This window comes from Argiope bruennichi, chromosome 4 (genome assembly GCF_947563725.1).
Source record: "Argiope bruennichi chromosome 4, qqArgBrue1.1, whole genome shotgun sequence".
Taxonomy (NCBI): domain Eukaryota; kingdom Metazoa; phylum Arthropoda; class Arachnida; order Araneae; family Araneidae; genus Argiope; species Argiope bruennichi.
The window spans coordinates 69374956-69390585 of NC_079154.1; the positions used below are offsets into that span (position 1 = coordinate 69374956).

The 15630-nt window shown below is 24.7% G+C and overlaps 1 protein-coding gene across 1 annotated transcript in view; it reads right to left on the reverse strand.

Annotated features, from left to right (window-relative positions):
- Positions 1-14744, reverse strand: part of LOC129967090 (sodium-dependent nutrient amino acid transporter 1-like) — a 47881-nt gene extending 33137 nt beyond the window's left edge. Inside the window, exons 1-2 of the mRNA XM_056081758.1 lie at positions 14535-14744; positions 3689-3775 (exon numbers count right to left, since the gene is read on the reverse strand). Of these exons, the coding sequence (XP_055937733.1) occupies positions 3689-3775; positions 14535-14546 (99 nt within the window). The 5' untranslated portion in view covers positions 14547-14744. The remainder of the gene's footprint in view (positions 1-3688; positions 3776-14534) is intronic.
- Between the last annotated feature and the right edge of the window lie 886 nt (positions 14745-15630).

Below are 15630 nucleotides of genomic sequence, written 5' to 3' on the forward strand. Positions count from 1 at the left end.
GAATTAAGTTTGAGATTAAATATGTTAAAGATCCCCCCCCCTTCACTTTTGAATTTGTAAAATGCAAATAAAAAAGAAATAAGTAGAATTCCAATTGTAATTTTCATCTTGAATACAACTTTCATTTGAAACATAAATAATTTAGAATTTAATATATATATAACTGTTTTCAAAATGTCTTAGGTAAAGACATTTTTGAAAATTTATATCATTAAAAATTGTGTCCTATTATATAACTTATTAAAAGACAATTTGAAAATTTTTGGAAAGAAATGCAAAACAATAAAATGTATTATCAACAAAAAAATTCCGAAAATATTTTTATTAACTTATCTTTCAGTAAAATTGATATGATTTCTCATATTTTGTTGAATAATCTGTTTGAATGTAAATACAGAAGGTACAAAGTTTCTGTAAATGATAATGGGACAATATCCACTCTTAATACGTACCATCTACAATAGAATTGTAAAGACTAGGAGTAAGAGTCTTATCAGTTCAGACAAAAGAAATATCATGAGAACTCATTTTTAGAACAAATTATTTAAACATGCATTTCTGTTAAAGTTGGAAACTGTTTTTTAACCTCAGACACATGGGAAAACTAATTAAAATAAGTGACTACGTTCGGAATGAGTTTTTTTTTTTTAATTTCTTGTGGGTTATCATTTCACAAAAAGGCATAAATCTAAAATTGTGTACTTCAAACTCAAAGGGGCTTGAAACATTGAGATTTATTAAAATTTCAAGTTCGATTTTTTGGCGATAAATTCAAAATCACAACAATACTGCAGGTTTTAGAAAATATTCCAAATGATTACAAAAAAATTTAAGAAAATTTAAACTTCCAAGCTTAAACGTAGCATGATAATAATTCATTTAACTTAATTCTATCAACAATTATTTTCTTTTTTGTGTAACAATTTACATTATTCAATTTGGCAAAGAACCATCCAAAACACATTATTATTTTTAGTTTTATATTACAACGAGAAATCTCAATCTAATATATTTAACTTTAATTCATAAAAATTCTATGCACATTTTTTTAAATTGAAGCCTATTCTTCTAATGACCACTCTTTATGTCAATAAAATATATTAATAATTTTCGATAACTTTACATATACTCATTAAATTATGGATTTTCGAGTATTAAATTTTAAAAGCAAAAATTTTCACAGAGTATCGAAACCTACATTCCTATCTTTAAATAAATTGCGCAAATTTAACGTATTTTTTTAATGTAATGAAAACAATTATTTTAGCCATTCATTCTTTTTCTTCCATTTAATACTATGTTATAGAAACTGAATCAAATATTTTGAATGATATAATCAAATATTTTGAATGATATAATCAAATCTGACGAGCATACGTTTTTTTTTTTTTTTGACCGGTGAAAATTTGGGCTGAAAAGTAATAGAAAAGAGCAAAGAAGGAAAATATAAACCATTTGAGATTTTTTATTAAATTTTGGAAATATTGGAGAGAGAGAAGGAATTGTATATTTTATATAATCAGTCAGGATTTAGGATTTCTGAGGTGCAAAGTTCATTTATTAATATAAATTTTTTTCATAAAATCCGATTGTAGTATGCTGTTATCTTGTCAGTAATATTGCATTCAGGTCAAGAACTTTGTTTCATCTTATCACAATAATGTTAGTGACCTTAAATTAAGTATTTTGATCACTGTTATTTATTTGAATTTGGATAGAGGTGAATTATCAGAGCTATGTACGTGTCATGTAAATTATGATCAAACGTATTGGGTTCTGTCAGTAAAATTTTAATATTTTCGCTAAATTCTGAAAAATAAATCTAACATCTTAATTCCGTCATTACATGGTTGGTTCCGTCATACAAATATACATTTATCATTAACAATTCTATTTATATGTCTGCTTTATGGAATAATGCATTTTGAACAACCTTAACAATTTAAAGACATTTTTATTATTATTAGCATATAAATAAGAGGATTCTTGCATGGTATTCATTCACAAGAGTAAAATCTCTTTTGTGTGTTAAAAAGATTGCTTTGTATGCCAGAAAATGTATACTGTATCACTTAATGATATTTTTTTAAATATGATTTTTTTTTCTGTATTCTCCCCAATTATGACAATGAAAAGACCATCCCACATACATTAAAAGATTGCTTCAACAAGAAATCAAAACATCAAATGGTGTAAAAGATTAAATATTAATGTTAGATTTTCAGTCAGATTTTCTATTGCAAAATATGTTTTAATCGCAAAATAAACCACATTTCAAAGTAAATTATACATTATATGCTAGATAAGAAGAGAATCAAAATATTTCGAAATTTCTTTCCGTCTAAAAATGTTATAAGTTTTGTAGAAGTGTAACAATAATGGTAATTTTTGGATGTTTTATTAGTCTCACTTTCATTCTAAAATTATACTTATGTTTATGAAATATTTTTTCTTCTTCTTTTGCAATATAATCATAGACGTTTACTTTGAAATTATGTAGCAACGAATAATAATTTATAATATTAGAAAATATGGAATTTTAATAAAGAAGTAGTTATTAAACAATAAAGAAACAACTTCTTGTAATAAATATCAATCAAAAATTTTTATCTACATCACTTTTTAATAATTTATTTCATTTATTAAGCTTTTCCTGCTTCAATAAATCAGTTCAGTTTAAAATCTCTTCTCTCCTTTAACTTATATTTATTTTATAAAAAGTGATATATTTCATATGAAAAATAGCTATTTTAAAATTCCATCTCTATGAAAATAGGTAAATTTTAATGATTTAAATTTTACAATAAACCGAATTAAAAAAATATTTTAATTCTAAAACCTCAAAAAATGCTGGTGAAAAAAACATATTACAAAGGAAACTTCTTTTTTTTAAATGATGATTTAAAAAAATTTTTTTAATTTCTAAATTAAAAAGTAGTTAGCTAAAAAAATCCCACAACAGAAATTTTCCTGCAAAAAGGACGAACTTCTTTTAAAATTAATATTCTTAGTAGTAAAAAAAAAATCGTAGAAATTTTTCAAATTATGCTTCATCTAAAATTAATTATATTAAATTCATGCTCACATAATACGAGTCAAATACGTGGCACCATTTAAACGACAGATTAAAAATCTGCAGAAGCAAAAGGACGTAATATCACAGCAAAAAGTAGGATGACATGTAATTATATGTTTGACTACTTTTTCAATTACTTTGCCGTTGAGTAGTAACCGTAACTGGAAAAGAATCTACGTTGAGCTGTAAAGATGACAGAATTCATAATATCATTACGCTTCTCAGATAAAAATTTAAAATGGCATAATTCAAAGAAATTAAAAAGAAATCAACTGTATGTAATTGGGAAATTAGAGCATTTCTTTTATTCAGTGATTATGCGTTTACGGTGTTTATTGTACAATGCTAGATAATGTAAATCTATCTAGTGTATGTTTTACGTACGTTTTCAACGTCTGATTTCACTACTAACATCTAAAGAAAATTAATCTGAAAATTTTTATTAAGATATGGAATAAAAAAGCTCGAATTCTCTTATTGACATAATATCAATAAGAGAATTCGATTAAGATTCCAAGTGAAAGAAACTAATAAGTATTCACCGTAATAGCATAAAACATGACATTTTCCTCAAAGTACCTTAAAATTTTATGATGAAAAAAAGAAAAATACCTTTCCTAAAGTAATGGCAGGAGCAGAAAATGTATCTTTTCTTCGATCATATTCATAACCATTCGCCACTTCATTCAACTGATACGGCTGAAAAGAAAAGAAACTTCACGATTATTGACTTTATTACGAATTATTACTTTTATTTAAATTGTATGAACACAAAATTGTAAGCATTTATATTAATTATAAGTTTTTGAAGTAGAAACTGAAATATTTATTAGAAAAATTAATGGCTGTAAAATTATAACAACAATTTTAAAATTAACATTTACTTTTTTCAAAAACTGGAAGAAATAGAATTTTTAAACAAAAGCATAATATTGAGGTCATTCCGATTACATTGGTGATAATACTAACAATAACATCAATACGATAGATATATAAAAGAATGATTTTTTTAAATAAAAATTTGTCTCCATATTTGGCGCATTTGAAATGCAAAGTAAAAGGAATGAATTAATATGCAGTTCACTAGAATCAATAAATAATCGTTGCAACAATCCTCAGATCAATCGAGTTTACAGGAAGATTGGGATCGCTTTATTATTTTGAAATAATTTGTATCTGTGTAGAGATATTTTGTTGTATTTGTCATCACGTTACAAATTATCTTTTATTCGTGAAATTTGACAAAAAGTTTTTTTTTAATTTTTTATTTCAAACTTCATGTTTACCACTTTATAAAAAAATATCGCCTTAAATATACAGAATATCCATTTTATAGTGACCTAATAACGATTCTTAAACCGTTAGTGATAACGCATATACTTCCAGTTAGAAAAATCCTTTTATCAACATGAGGAATTGTATTCGTTTAAGTCAATAAATGTATTCTGAAAAAGATACGAAATTTATATTTTTATATTATCATATCAATCATATTTAATAAAAAATTTTTATGTAATTCTATCAATTATATTTAGTAAAATAATTTTTACACGCTTATATTTTTTTTTAAAAAGTTACACTCTTTTGCGATTGAAATTGACTGAGTTAGAGAGCTCTGAATATCGCTATTTAAGATGATTTTATAGCATTTTAAAATTCGCCGTATAATGGATGCCTTGAAAAACAAACAGCCATTAATTAGTCTAAAATGGTAATTATTATTTAATCACAAAAAAGTGGAACTTTTTAGGTTTAGTAAATAATAAAGGTTATTTTATTAAATATGACGGACAAAACTTGGAAACTGTCTAAAAGTAATTTTCAGTAATTTTTATTTACTGAATTAAAAAGTATAAATTATGATTTTTCTATTTCATATAAAACATTTGTTTGAAATCAAATGCTTATTTCAAACAACGCAAGCAATTAATTGTTAGGTTTTGATTAGAATGAAGACCCTGCATATGTTTATATTCAAATTAACAGGGATATCTCTCTTCATGTCATATTTTAATTAACAGCAAAACTTAAGAAATATAATGACTAGAGCAGTAAAAAACTATAGAACGTCAAAAATGATAATTTGACAGTGTAAATTATTGCCTTTTAGTTTTTCTGTTTCATTTTAAATCATCTCATTGAACACACATTGTTACATTTTATAAAGATTCTAACAAGGGGTGGACATGAGTTGGAAAACTGTGTTAGGTATGTGATTTAATATAATGGTAATATGTCTTTAGAAAAATCCTTCATAAAAATATTAAAGCGCAACAGTCAACCAATTCCGAGAAAATAGTCTTCAAACTCTTGACATGATTTATATGCTAGTAAGTTGTCGGCGTTGCTCAGCAGCTGATCAGCTCATTCGAAACGGTCCTGACTCGTATTTGCGAGGGCTGGGCTCGGTCTTTTATGTATTTATTTTTTTATTTTCCCTTGATTATTTAAATTAAATAGACGATTTACAAGAAAAGATTCATTGCTATAATGTGTATATAACTAAGGATTAATTATAATGAGTAAATAATTAATTGTTTTGTTATTCATTTTTTATGCAAAAAATAAATACTTATCCTCTTAAAGCCTGAACTATATTTTAGCTTTTGAACAATAATTGTGAAAATATTTTTTTATTTATTTCTTACAAAATCATTTAATTTAAATTATCAATTTAAAAATACATTGAATTATTATATTACTCACAACCAGGCCTAAGCATTTGCACTTCAGAATATTTAAACTATATTTACTGTGCTGAATTAAGTAAAGGACAATATCCGACTTGCCAATCATTATAAAATCTAAGAAGAAAAGAATTGACACGTTTGGCCAAAACTTCTAGGAGAAGAGGAGTTGCAGGACTGAAGAATTTCAAAATATAGTTGAGATACCATATCATCTTACACCTTGGGTTTTTTTTTTTTTTTTTTTTGTTCTTACATGTTTCTGCTAGTACGTTCTGATAACAGTTCTTCCTTTGGATTCTTGTTCGTGTTTTTTTGAGTGTGTGTCTGTATGTATGTGTGTATATATATATATATATATATATATATATATATATATATATATATATATATAGTGGCTCAAAAAACTGATAGTACACCTTATTTTTACTTGCTAAATCAGACTTTCAATATAAATAACACGTTACTGGGAAATGCAAATATATTTTTATTTTCACCCATAACAAATGGTTTAATTTAGAGAAAAATAAAGAAACATCAACGAAAAACTTCTAAATTGAAAAGTTTCAGAAGCATTTTAAATAAACATACGCAGAATTTTTCCTCAAAAAATTGAGAATACACCAGAGAAATTCTTGTAATATCTCGCATAGAAAGAATGTGTCAGTATTTAGTTGCATATCTGTTGGTTTTTATAATGGCCTCTAAACATAGTGGTACCGATTTGATCCATTTTTGGTGGTATTTCAAGATATTTTACCCCATTCTTCTTGTACCACTTGTTTTATATGGGTTTTGTTTCTAATTTTGTGTTTTTGGACCACTGCTTCGGGTGTGGCCCACAGATATTTAATGGTATTGATGTTGGGGTAATGTTGTGGTATGCGTAACTGCTGTTTACAATGAAAAAGACACCATATTTTGAAGTTACATGCATTCTGTTTGGGGACATTATCCAACTGGAAAATGAAATTTCCATCTAAACTCAGATTTTTAGCACTCTCCTTTAGATTGTTGCTAAGTATATCCAAGTAAACCATATCGCTTATAATGCTATTTATAAAAATAAAATTTCCTACCCCGGATGAAGCCATGCAACCTCAAATCATGACGGAGTCACCATCATGTTTAATTGTAGGAGGTAAATTGTTTAGATCCAAAGCAGTATTAGGCTTTCTCCATACAGTATGATGGCTGTCACTGCCAAAAATGATGAGTTTTCTTTCATTACTAAATATCGCTTTGTTCCAAAGGTTATTGATATTCAATAGATGAATTTTTGCAACTTCAGATGCTTTTTCTGAATTTGCAAGCTGATGAACGGTTTCTCTCTAACAATGCCACTTTTATATCCAGCTTGTCTAATGGCATTTCGCACAGTTTCAGCACTTACACTTCTGCCTATGATTTGAAAAGTTTCTGCAACAAGTTGGATGAACCATATGGTCACAGCAAGCTAAAGGAAAGTGTAAAAATTTGGGTTTAGATGGAAATTCCATTTTCCAGCAGAACAACGACCCCAAACAGAATGCACGTAACGTCAAAATATGGTGTCTTTTTCATTGTAAACAGGATTTACACTCACCACCGCAGTACCCCGACATCAATGCCATTGAATATTCTAGGGCCATACTCGAAAAAATGGTTCAAAAACACAAAATAAGAAACAAAACTTATTTATAACAAGTGGTGCAAGAAGAATGGGGTAAATTATCATCAGATACCATTAAAAATTGGTTGAATCAGTACCATGACGTTTAGAGGCCGTTTTATAAGAGCCAAAAGACATGCAACTTAATAGAGACACTTTGTTTCTATGCGTGATATTGCAAAAATTTCATTGGTGTATCTCAATTTTTTGAGGCAAAATTCTGCGTATGTTCATTTAAAATGCTTCTGAAACTTTTCAATTTAGAAATTTTTCGTTGATTTTTCTTTATTTTTACTCTAAATTAAACCATTTGTTATGTGTAAAAATAAAAACATATTTACACTTCCCGGTTATATGTTATTTATATTGAAAGAAGGATTTATCAAGTAAAAGTAAGGTGTACTCTCAATTTTTTGAGCCACTGTACACACGCACGCACACACACGCACGCATATATATATATATATATATATATATATATATATATATATATATGTATGTATATATATATATTGTATATATATATATATATATTATATATATATATATATATATATATATATATATATATATATATATATATATATATATTATATATATTATATATATTATATATATATATATATATATATGTATGTATATATATATATATATATATATATATATATATATATATATATATATATATATATATATATATATATATATATATATATATATATATATATATATATATATACCAGAAATATATTTGCTCGCATATTTAATAAATTAACAGGTGCTATTTTAAATTTTCAAGACAAACACAGTTTCGTAACTTAGAACAAATAAGTTTTCTCTCCTAAAATACAAAATTCAAAAGCGTTAACCGATTTTAAGATGACCATCTTTATTTAAATTACTTATCATCATTAAAGTTATATTTATAATTAGTTTGCTGTTTAAAATTTAAATTTTCCTTATAATGCAAATGTTAGGTGAAGGTATATTTATTTTTATACTAGCCGCCTTTGGCGACCAGCTGGTTCACCAATCTCAATGTTCGTTTAAATTTTAATAATAAAATATTTTACGCAATTCCTACTTTAATAGATTCTTCATCAAAATATTTTAAAACTTCAAGTTTTGATAGTCGTAACATAACGTAATATGTATCTCTCTAATTTTCTGTTAGCTCCCGTAGAATTTATGCTTTAAATTAAAGTGGAAAGAATTAATCTGCAATTAATATAATAATATTTTTTACTGAAACAAAGCATTTTTTTTATAATATGATTACTGATAACAGAGTCACTGAGCGTTTATACTTTATGGGCACTAAAGAATATCTTTCTTAATTTATGTAATATCTCAAGAATTTGTCAACAAAATTTTCTCAGATTCATCATGAACAGATCGATGAATTAGCAATGTTTAATTTTAAATGCATCAAACACTAAGAAAATAAAATGAATCGTTTAAAACAATCGGTCGAAAACAAGTTTAAAAAACTACTTAAAAAACGATGTACTTAAAACTATAAGCGTATACAAATATTATATAACTAACATAAATACAATTTAATTACAAAAGCATGCAACTAACCTAAAAATAATTTAAATCAAGAATCATCCGTTGATAATATTGTCAACAATCAGAAAGCAATGCGCATGCGTGAATTTTCAACGCCAGTTACGGTAACGCAAATGCGTGAACTTTTCTACACCAGTTGGGATAACGCTATGCAGATTAGACATTTTTAATTTCATTTATTCTGTGTTATTTTAATTCAAAAGTACTTCAGAATGAATCTGAAAGATCCATTCATTAACAATGTTTAATTTTAAATGCATCAAACACTAAGAAAATAAAATGAATCGTTTGAAATAATCGGCTGAAAATTGTTAACCCTAGCCTCATTACTGTTGGGGGAAAGAAAACATCCCTAAAGCCTTACTCATTTGGCAGTGGGGAAAATGGAAGATTTTTTGGCGGGAAGTTAGTTTTTAATTAATAATTAAAATTCTAATTAAAAATTCAAAAAATAGACCCCAGGTGCACATTTTCGACCTCTAAGGTATAAGTGTACCAAATTTGGTAGCTGTAGGTCAAATGGCCTGGCCTGTAGAGTGCCAACACACACATTGAGCTTTATATAAGTATAGATTAAATATGAGTAACATATGATAAAACCTATTGGTAAATTAGTAGTTAATTTAAATAATTTTGAAAAAAACTTTTAAAATACACGCCGAGAGCCTCTCCTGACCTTGCGGGTGCAAAATCAGCATATTGACGACTGCTTTAATCACCTGTTGATTAAGACTTATCAATATATAAACTACGTCAACAACTTCAATGCTATTTTCACAAAATTGGATAGCGATTGCGTTTGAATATTTTTACCAATGATAATCTTAAAGGCATATTATCATAACACTAAAATCAAATTCCCTAAATTTTCAGCTCGTGCCCTCTCCTTGTAAATATTAAAAACAGTGAAATCTAAATAAAATTTAAATTACGTTGACAAGTTATTTCAATAACCAACAAGAGATAATTTCATGAGAATGATTTAAGTTGAACATAAGAATTAATAAAATTATGAAACTTTCAGCTTTAACAAGAAATAGTTTCATATACTTCCAAAGTTCTTTGTTTTTAAATATTTTCGGTTAAAATATAGGCTTACAAACATAAGATAAATAATATAAAATGTGCTTACATAAGGAAAACCTCAACATTTTTAATTACTTTTCCAAATTAATTAAAACTTATTACCTATGTCAAATCTAATTAAATTTAAAATTACGCTGATAAGTTATTTCAACAAGAAATAATTACATGAGAATGATTAAATATAAGAATCAGTAAAACGATTAAAACTTTTAGCTTTAAAAAGAAGTAGTTCCATTTACTTCCAAAGCTCTTTGTTTTTAAATAATATTCGATTAAAATATAGACTTGAAACACAATATAAATAATAAACAGAATATAAATAATAATATAAACACAATGTAAATAATAAAAATTTGCTTACATAAGGAAAACCTCACACTTATAATTAGTTTTTTTAATTAATTAAAAAATATTACCTAAATATAAATAACGCCATCAAAAAATTAAAATTCTAATTTAATTTCAAAGAAATACAAGGAAAAAAAATAAAAACAGACGATTCCTGTAAAAACACAAAAATAATAATTGCATAATTTGATAAACATCAAAATAACATAACTCCAATAAATATGAATAAATTATTTTATGGTTAAATGAAATCTGGAATGGAATTTCTTTTAGGATTTTATAATGTCTCCCAGACGATTTTTTTTTTTCCTTTTCAGACAAGAACTTAATTGAAAAAAATCTAAACAATACAGAAATGCATTTTTTTTGTTAACTATAGAAATCCAAATTAGAGAATAGATTTTTTTTTTTTTGAAATTTTTCTTGCAAATATTTTGAAGCACAGAGAAAGATTTAATGAAGCTTTCAAGAAAATTAATTTAAGAGTCAATTTTGTTTACTAACTAAAACTGAGGTCCATTGCGCATGTCCAGTATTGCACTAGCAAACAATGTGTAGCGGCGAAGATTTGCTTATTATTCTAATTTAAAATAGACAAAATATATGAGAAGAGATATAAGATTCCTCTTATCTAATATCCTAATATTCCTCTTAAGATATCTTAGGATATCTTATATACTTATCCTCTGTTTCTAAAACTTAGAAAAAAAGTCTAAACTTTTCTTTTATCAAAAAATTGGTACAAAACTTTATTACTTCATTATAACGCAAGATGAACATTTATATTCCTCGTTCATAATGACGCTCTGTAAACTCATATTTCAGTTCGCACTCATGATATTCAGTAAAATATTATATCATTCTTTAATAAATCATTAACAATCTTTGAAACATTAACTTCTGCAAATTAAAAAATCATTTGAGGTAATGTGTTATGATATCTGATTTGAGTTACATTTTTTATTATCATTTATATTATATGTATGAAATTTATATTCTATTATCTTATTAAATTTTAATCAAAAATATAAGAAAGGTTTCGAAGAAAAATTTGTGGCAACCAATTTGTAAATTGACCATTATTTAAAATTATATAAATTTCATACTATGCATTGTTGGATATATCAGCTAGTAATCAATAGTCTATCAAACGTAAAATTTATTTATATTATCAAATTATAAAGTTTTTGTTATTTTGAAAAAACAACATACCGAAAGTAATATTTGATAATATTTTCAAAAGATTATTGAGTATAGTTTCACTAAATTTTTTTAATATTTTTTTTTATTTTACTAAAGCAGATGATTCAATATTTCAGAAAACCATTACAATTTTATGTATATGATATTGTACTTGTATTCAGAAAATTACGCTTACGTCATTAAATCAAACTTTCTATATCAATAGTGATAAAAGCAGATGCATTATTGTCATAATATCGATGTTATTTGAACATTTTAGATTTTATTTATGAGAGAACACAATGGATCAATTTTCTTATTTACTCAAAAAGGTCAAACTGGTTAAATAGCAAACATATATTTCATAGCCGACATATTAATCGTCACTTGTGAGTATATTAGAACTTTCTTCTGTGATATGCATTGGTATGATTTTTTTCTTTAACTTTTTCATCTCATTAATAATATTGTTTTAATTTACTAATATTTGAAAGTAAATTTAGAACAAATTAACTAGAAATAGAATTTTATAATTTTTCCTATTTGTAGAATAAAATTTCTCATTGTATAAAATTATAAGTTACAGTTAATATCAGGTATAAACTAAAAATGGAAAAATGATCATAATTTTTTTTTAATCTTAAAAGGATCTATGGTTTATTCATAGTTTCATACATTAGCTGTTATTTTTGAAAAGCTGCTAATTTAAAGAAAGCTGTTACTTTCACTACTTATTTTTAAAATATACCATATATGAAATCGTTTGCATTAAGCAAATACTTTAGTTGAAACTGGCAAGAAATGGAAAAAAATCTTCAATTGTAAAATTAATTATACTGCTTTTTAGTAAACTACTTTAAAAAAAAGTGTTAAAAATGAAAAGAAAAACTATTTTTTTTCAAAACAATTTTTTAGAAATTTTCGATCAAGAATTAGTTGTATTTTATTTTAAACTCTATATATGAATTCTGAAAATTCACCTGGGTATTCATATTCGAAACTAAGTGTTTAAGTGAATAATTCCATTAAATTTGCTAATCTGGTGGTTTACACTAATGCATGCGAGGCTTAAAGCTCCCTTTACTTTATTGAAGGTTGCTATGTTTAATGCAATAATAACTACAAAATTATTTGCAAATATAAAATTTGTCAGCGTATGAAGTTTAACAAAAATTTATCCGTTTGAAAGTAATATGCATTATGAGCTTTTCTGTTTCCAAGTTTAACTTATTTTATTCAGGAAATATAGTATTAAAACATTGTTTGTATAGTATGCCAATATATTTATCATCTTTCATTTTAATTTGCACTTAATGTAATGTACTAATGAGTAATTTTAAATTCATTTTTAGGCTGCTATGTTGCAAATATTGCAATAAAATAAATGTAGTAAGAGGATTAGCAACATATTTTCGTTGTATTATTCCATGAACAGGATCAAAAATTTGACTTAACATCAAATTAAGTATGCATTCGTTTTACGTCCATATCTATAATAATTAAAGATCGAATGAAGTTTCATTTTTCCAACTTAGCTAAAATTGTAAATCTTAAACAAAAATTTAAAAGAATTTTTTTTTCAATTCTCTTAACAAATATTTGCATTTACTATTCATGACTAAAAGCTCCAAAACTTTTCTAAAATTTCACCTGACACTTTTTTTTCAACTGAAAGTTAAAAGTTGAATAAAACTAATTTTAAGAATTTTTAAGTGATTTCAGTTGAAATTTTTTTTCTAAATAAATTCAGACAAATCTTAAATGAAATCGCATTTTTACTAAATTTATTCAATAAAAAAATAGAATGTTCTTTTAATAATGAGTAATTTTCAATTAAAATGTGAAATACAATTTTTTAAAAAAAATAATGTTTAAAATAAATGTTTAGTAAAGTTAGTTTAAATTCATTTTTATTTATTAGTTTAAAATAGTTTTAGTTATTAGTTTAAAATAAAATAGTAATACTTTACTTTACGAGTAATTTAATTTGAAAAATGTGAAAATGCATCACTTGATAACATTTATTCATATATTTTTAATATTTTTAATATCTAAACATTGAACTGGAAAACTTTTAAATTAATTATTAATTTAATTTATTAAATTTTTAAGTTAATTTTAATTATTAATTTTTATAACAATGATGTTTATAATCTTATATGATTATGTTTATATTGCTATTTATGGAATAAAATTATAAATAATTTAATATTTAAAATTCTAAAACATTCCAAAGTAAATGAAAACAAAATATTGTTAATACAATTCAAAATTTCTAAAAATATATTGTGTTCACATTCTTTTTACGAAATTCATTTAGAAATTGATTTCTTTTCAAATACAGTTTTTTTAACTCTATTCCAACAGAAATTTACACAGATATGAAATTTAAACGATTGAAGTTTCACACAGATTTTAGGCATCTTAATTAGTGCAAAGCATAATTTTCAGAAACATTTATGGAACTGCAATATGATTAAGTTATTATCGAAAATAATAACTCATTCAATTTCTTAAATATCTTTTCTTCATATTAAAAAAAGGTAAAAATGTATGAAAGCGGATTTTTAACAAATTATATAATATGTTAGCAATATCATAATAAAATATTTTATTAACTTAAATAGAATTTATAATTATTCAATGCAATTTAGAAGATATTTATAATCGGACATTATATATTTAAAATTGGTATCTATCATTCATAAAACACTATTAAACGCAGATTTTGTAAATGTATTCAAACTTAGAAAGAGGAATTATTTAAAATTATTAAACATTTTCATTCTGGCAAATGAAACAGTCTTTTAATTTGAATAGTAACAGTTTTATTGAATTTGAGAACTGGAACTGATTTTCAATATTAGATAAATAATAATATAAAGGCAACAAAAATTTTAAAACGACATTTAAACAATTATAAATTACTTACTTTGTCTTGCATGATATTTTTCTATCAAAATGCCACTTTCATGCTACTTCAATGACAAATGGAGGATTAACAGTTTGCAAAAGATTTCACAATAACAGTACAAACTGAAGTTCAAAACTCATTTTTGTAACTGAACAATACAAAAATTTGCGGCTAGATAAGCCTGTCAAATTCAATATCCTTAACCTGATCTATTGCCCTTAATACTGATACGAACGTGTAATGTTCATTCATGGCTAAATGTAATCTAAGATAAAAAAAAAGGTTAAACTATCAAATCAAAACCAATATCTCTGTATTGTCTCGTTTGAGAAGATTCAAGAGTATTAAAAAATAACGTGGAAGTTTTATCTCAAGAATGCAAGGATGTAAACAAAAATTGGAAACCACAAAAAAAATCAAAAATAGGAAGAATTACTATGTGAAATGACAATAGAAAATTAGATAAGTCACCATTTATGTTTATATTTAAAAGATAGAGACAAATTTATAAATGTATATCAGATAATTTTTTGTTGCCTTTTAGATAAATCTTGTCCTTTTTTTAAACAAGAGGTAATTAGGAATTTAAATGCTTTCAAGAACATAATAAAAACAAATACTTTTGGATATAATTAAATATTCGAAATGATGATAACAGTTTTGATTTTGATGATGGATTTGATGATTTTTAATGATTGATGATGATTTTTAAATGAATGATGATTTTTTAAATAATGAATGAACAATGATTTTTAAACAAGAGGCAATTATGAATTTAAATCATTTCAAGATCTTAAAAAAAAACACTTTTGGATATAATTAAATATTTGAAATAATGATTTCTATATAATAACATTTTCCTTTTTAAATGATTTGATTTTTTAAAAATAAGTTCATAATATAAATTATATATGTTATTTTATAAGCTCATTATCATGAAACTTAACAAACATTTTATGGAAACTATCGAATTGTGAATGTTTTCGTTAATTTTGCATGCTATTAATTAAATTCAGATAATGAATTCAAATTACATGTTCTTTATTCGATTTTTTTATTTTAAATTTAAATTTGAAAAGAATAAATATTATTTCCTTGAATGGTCAAATATCCT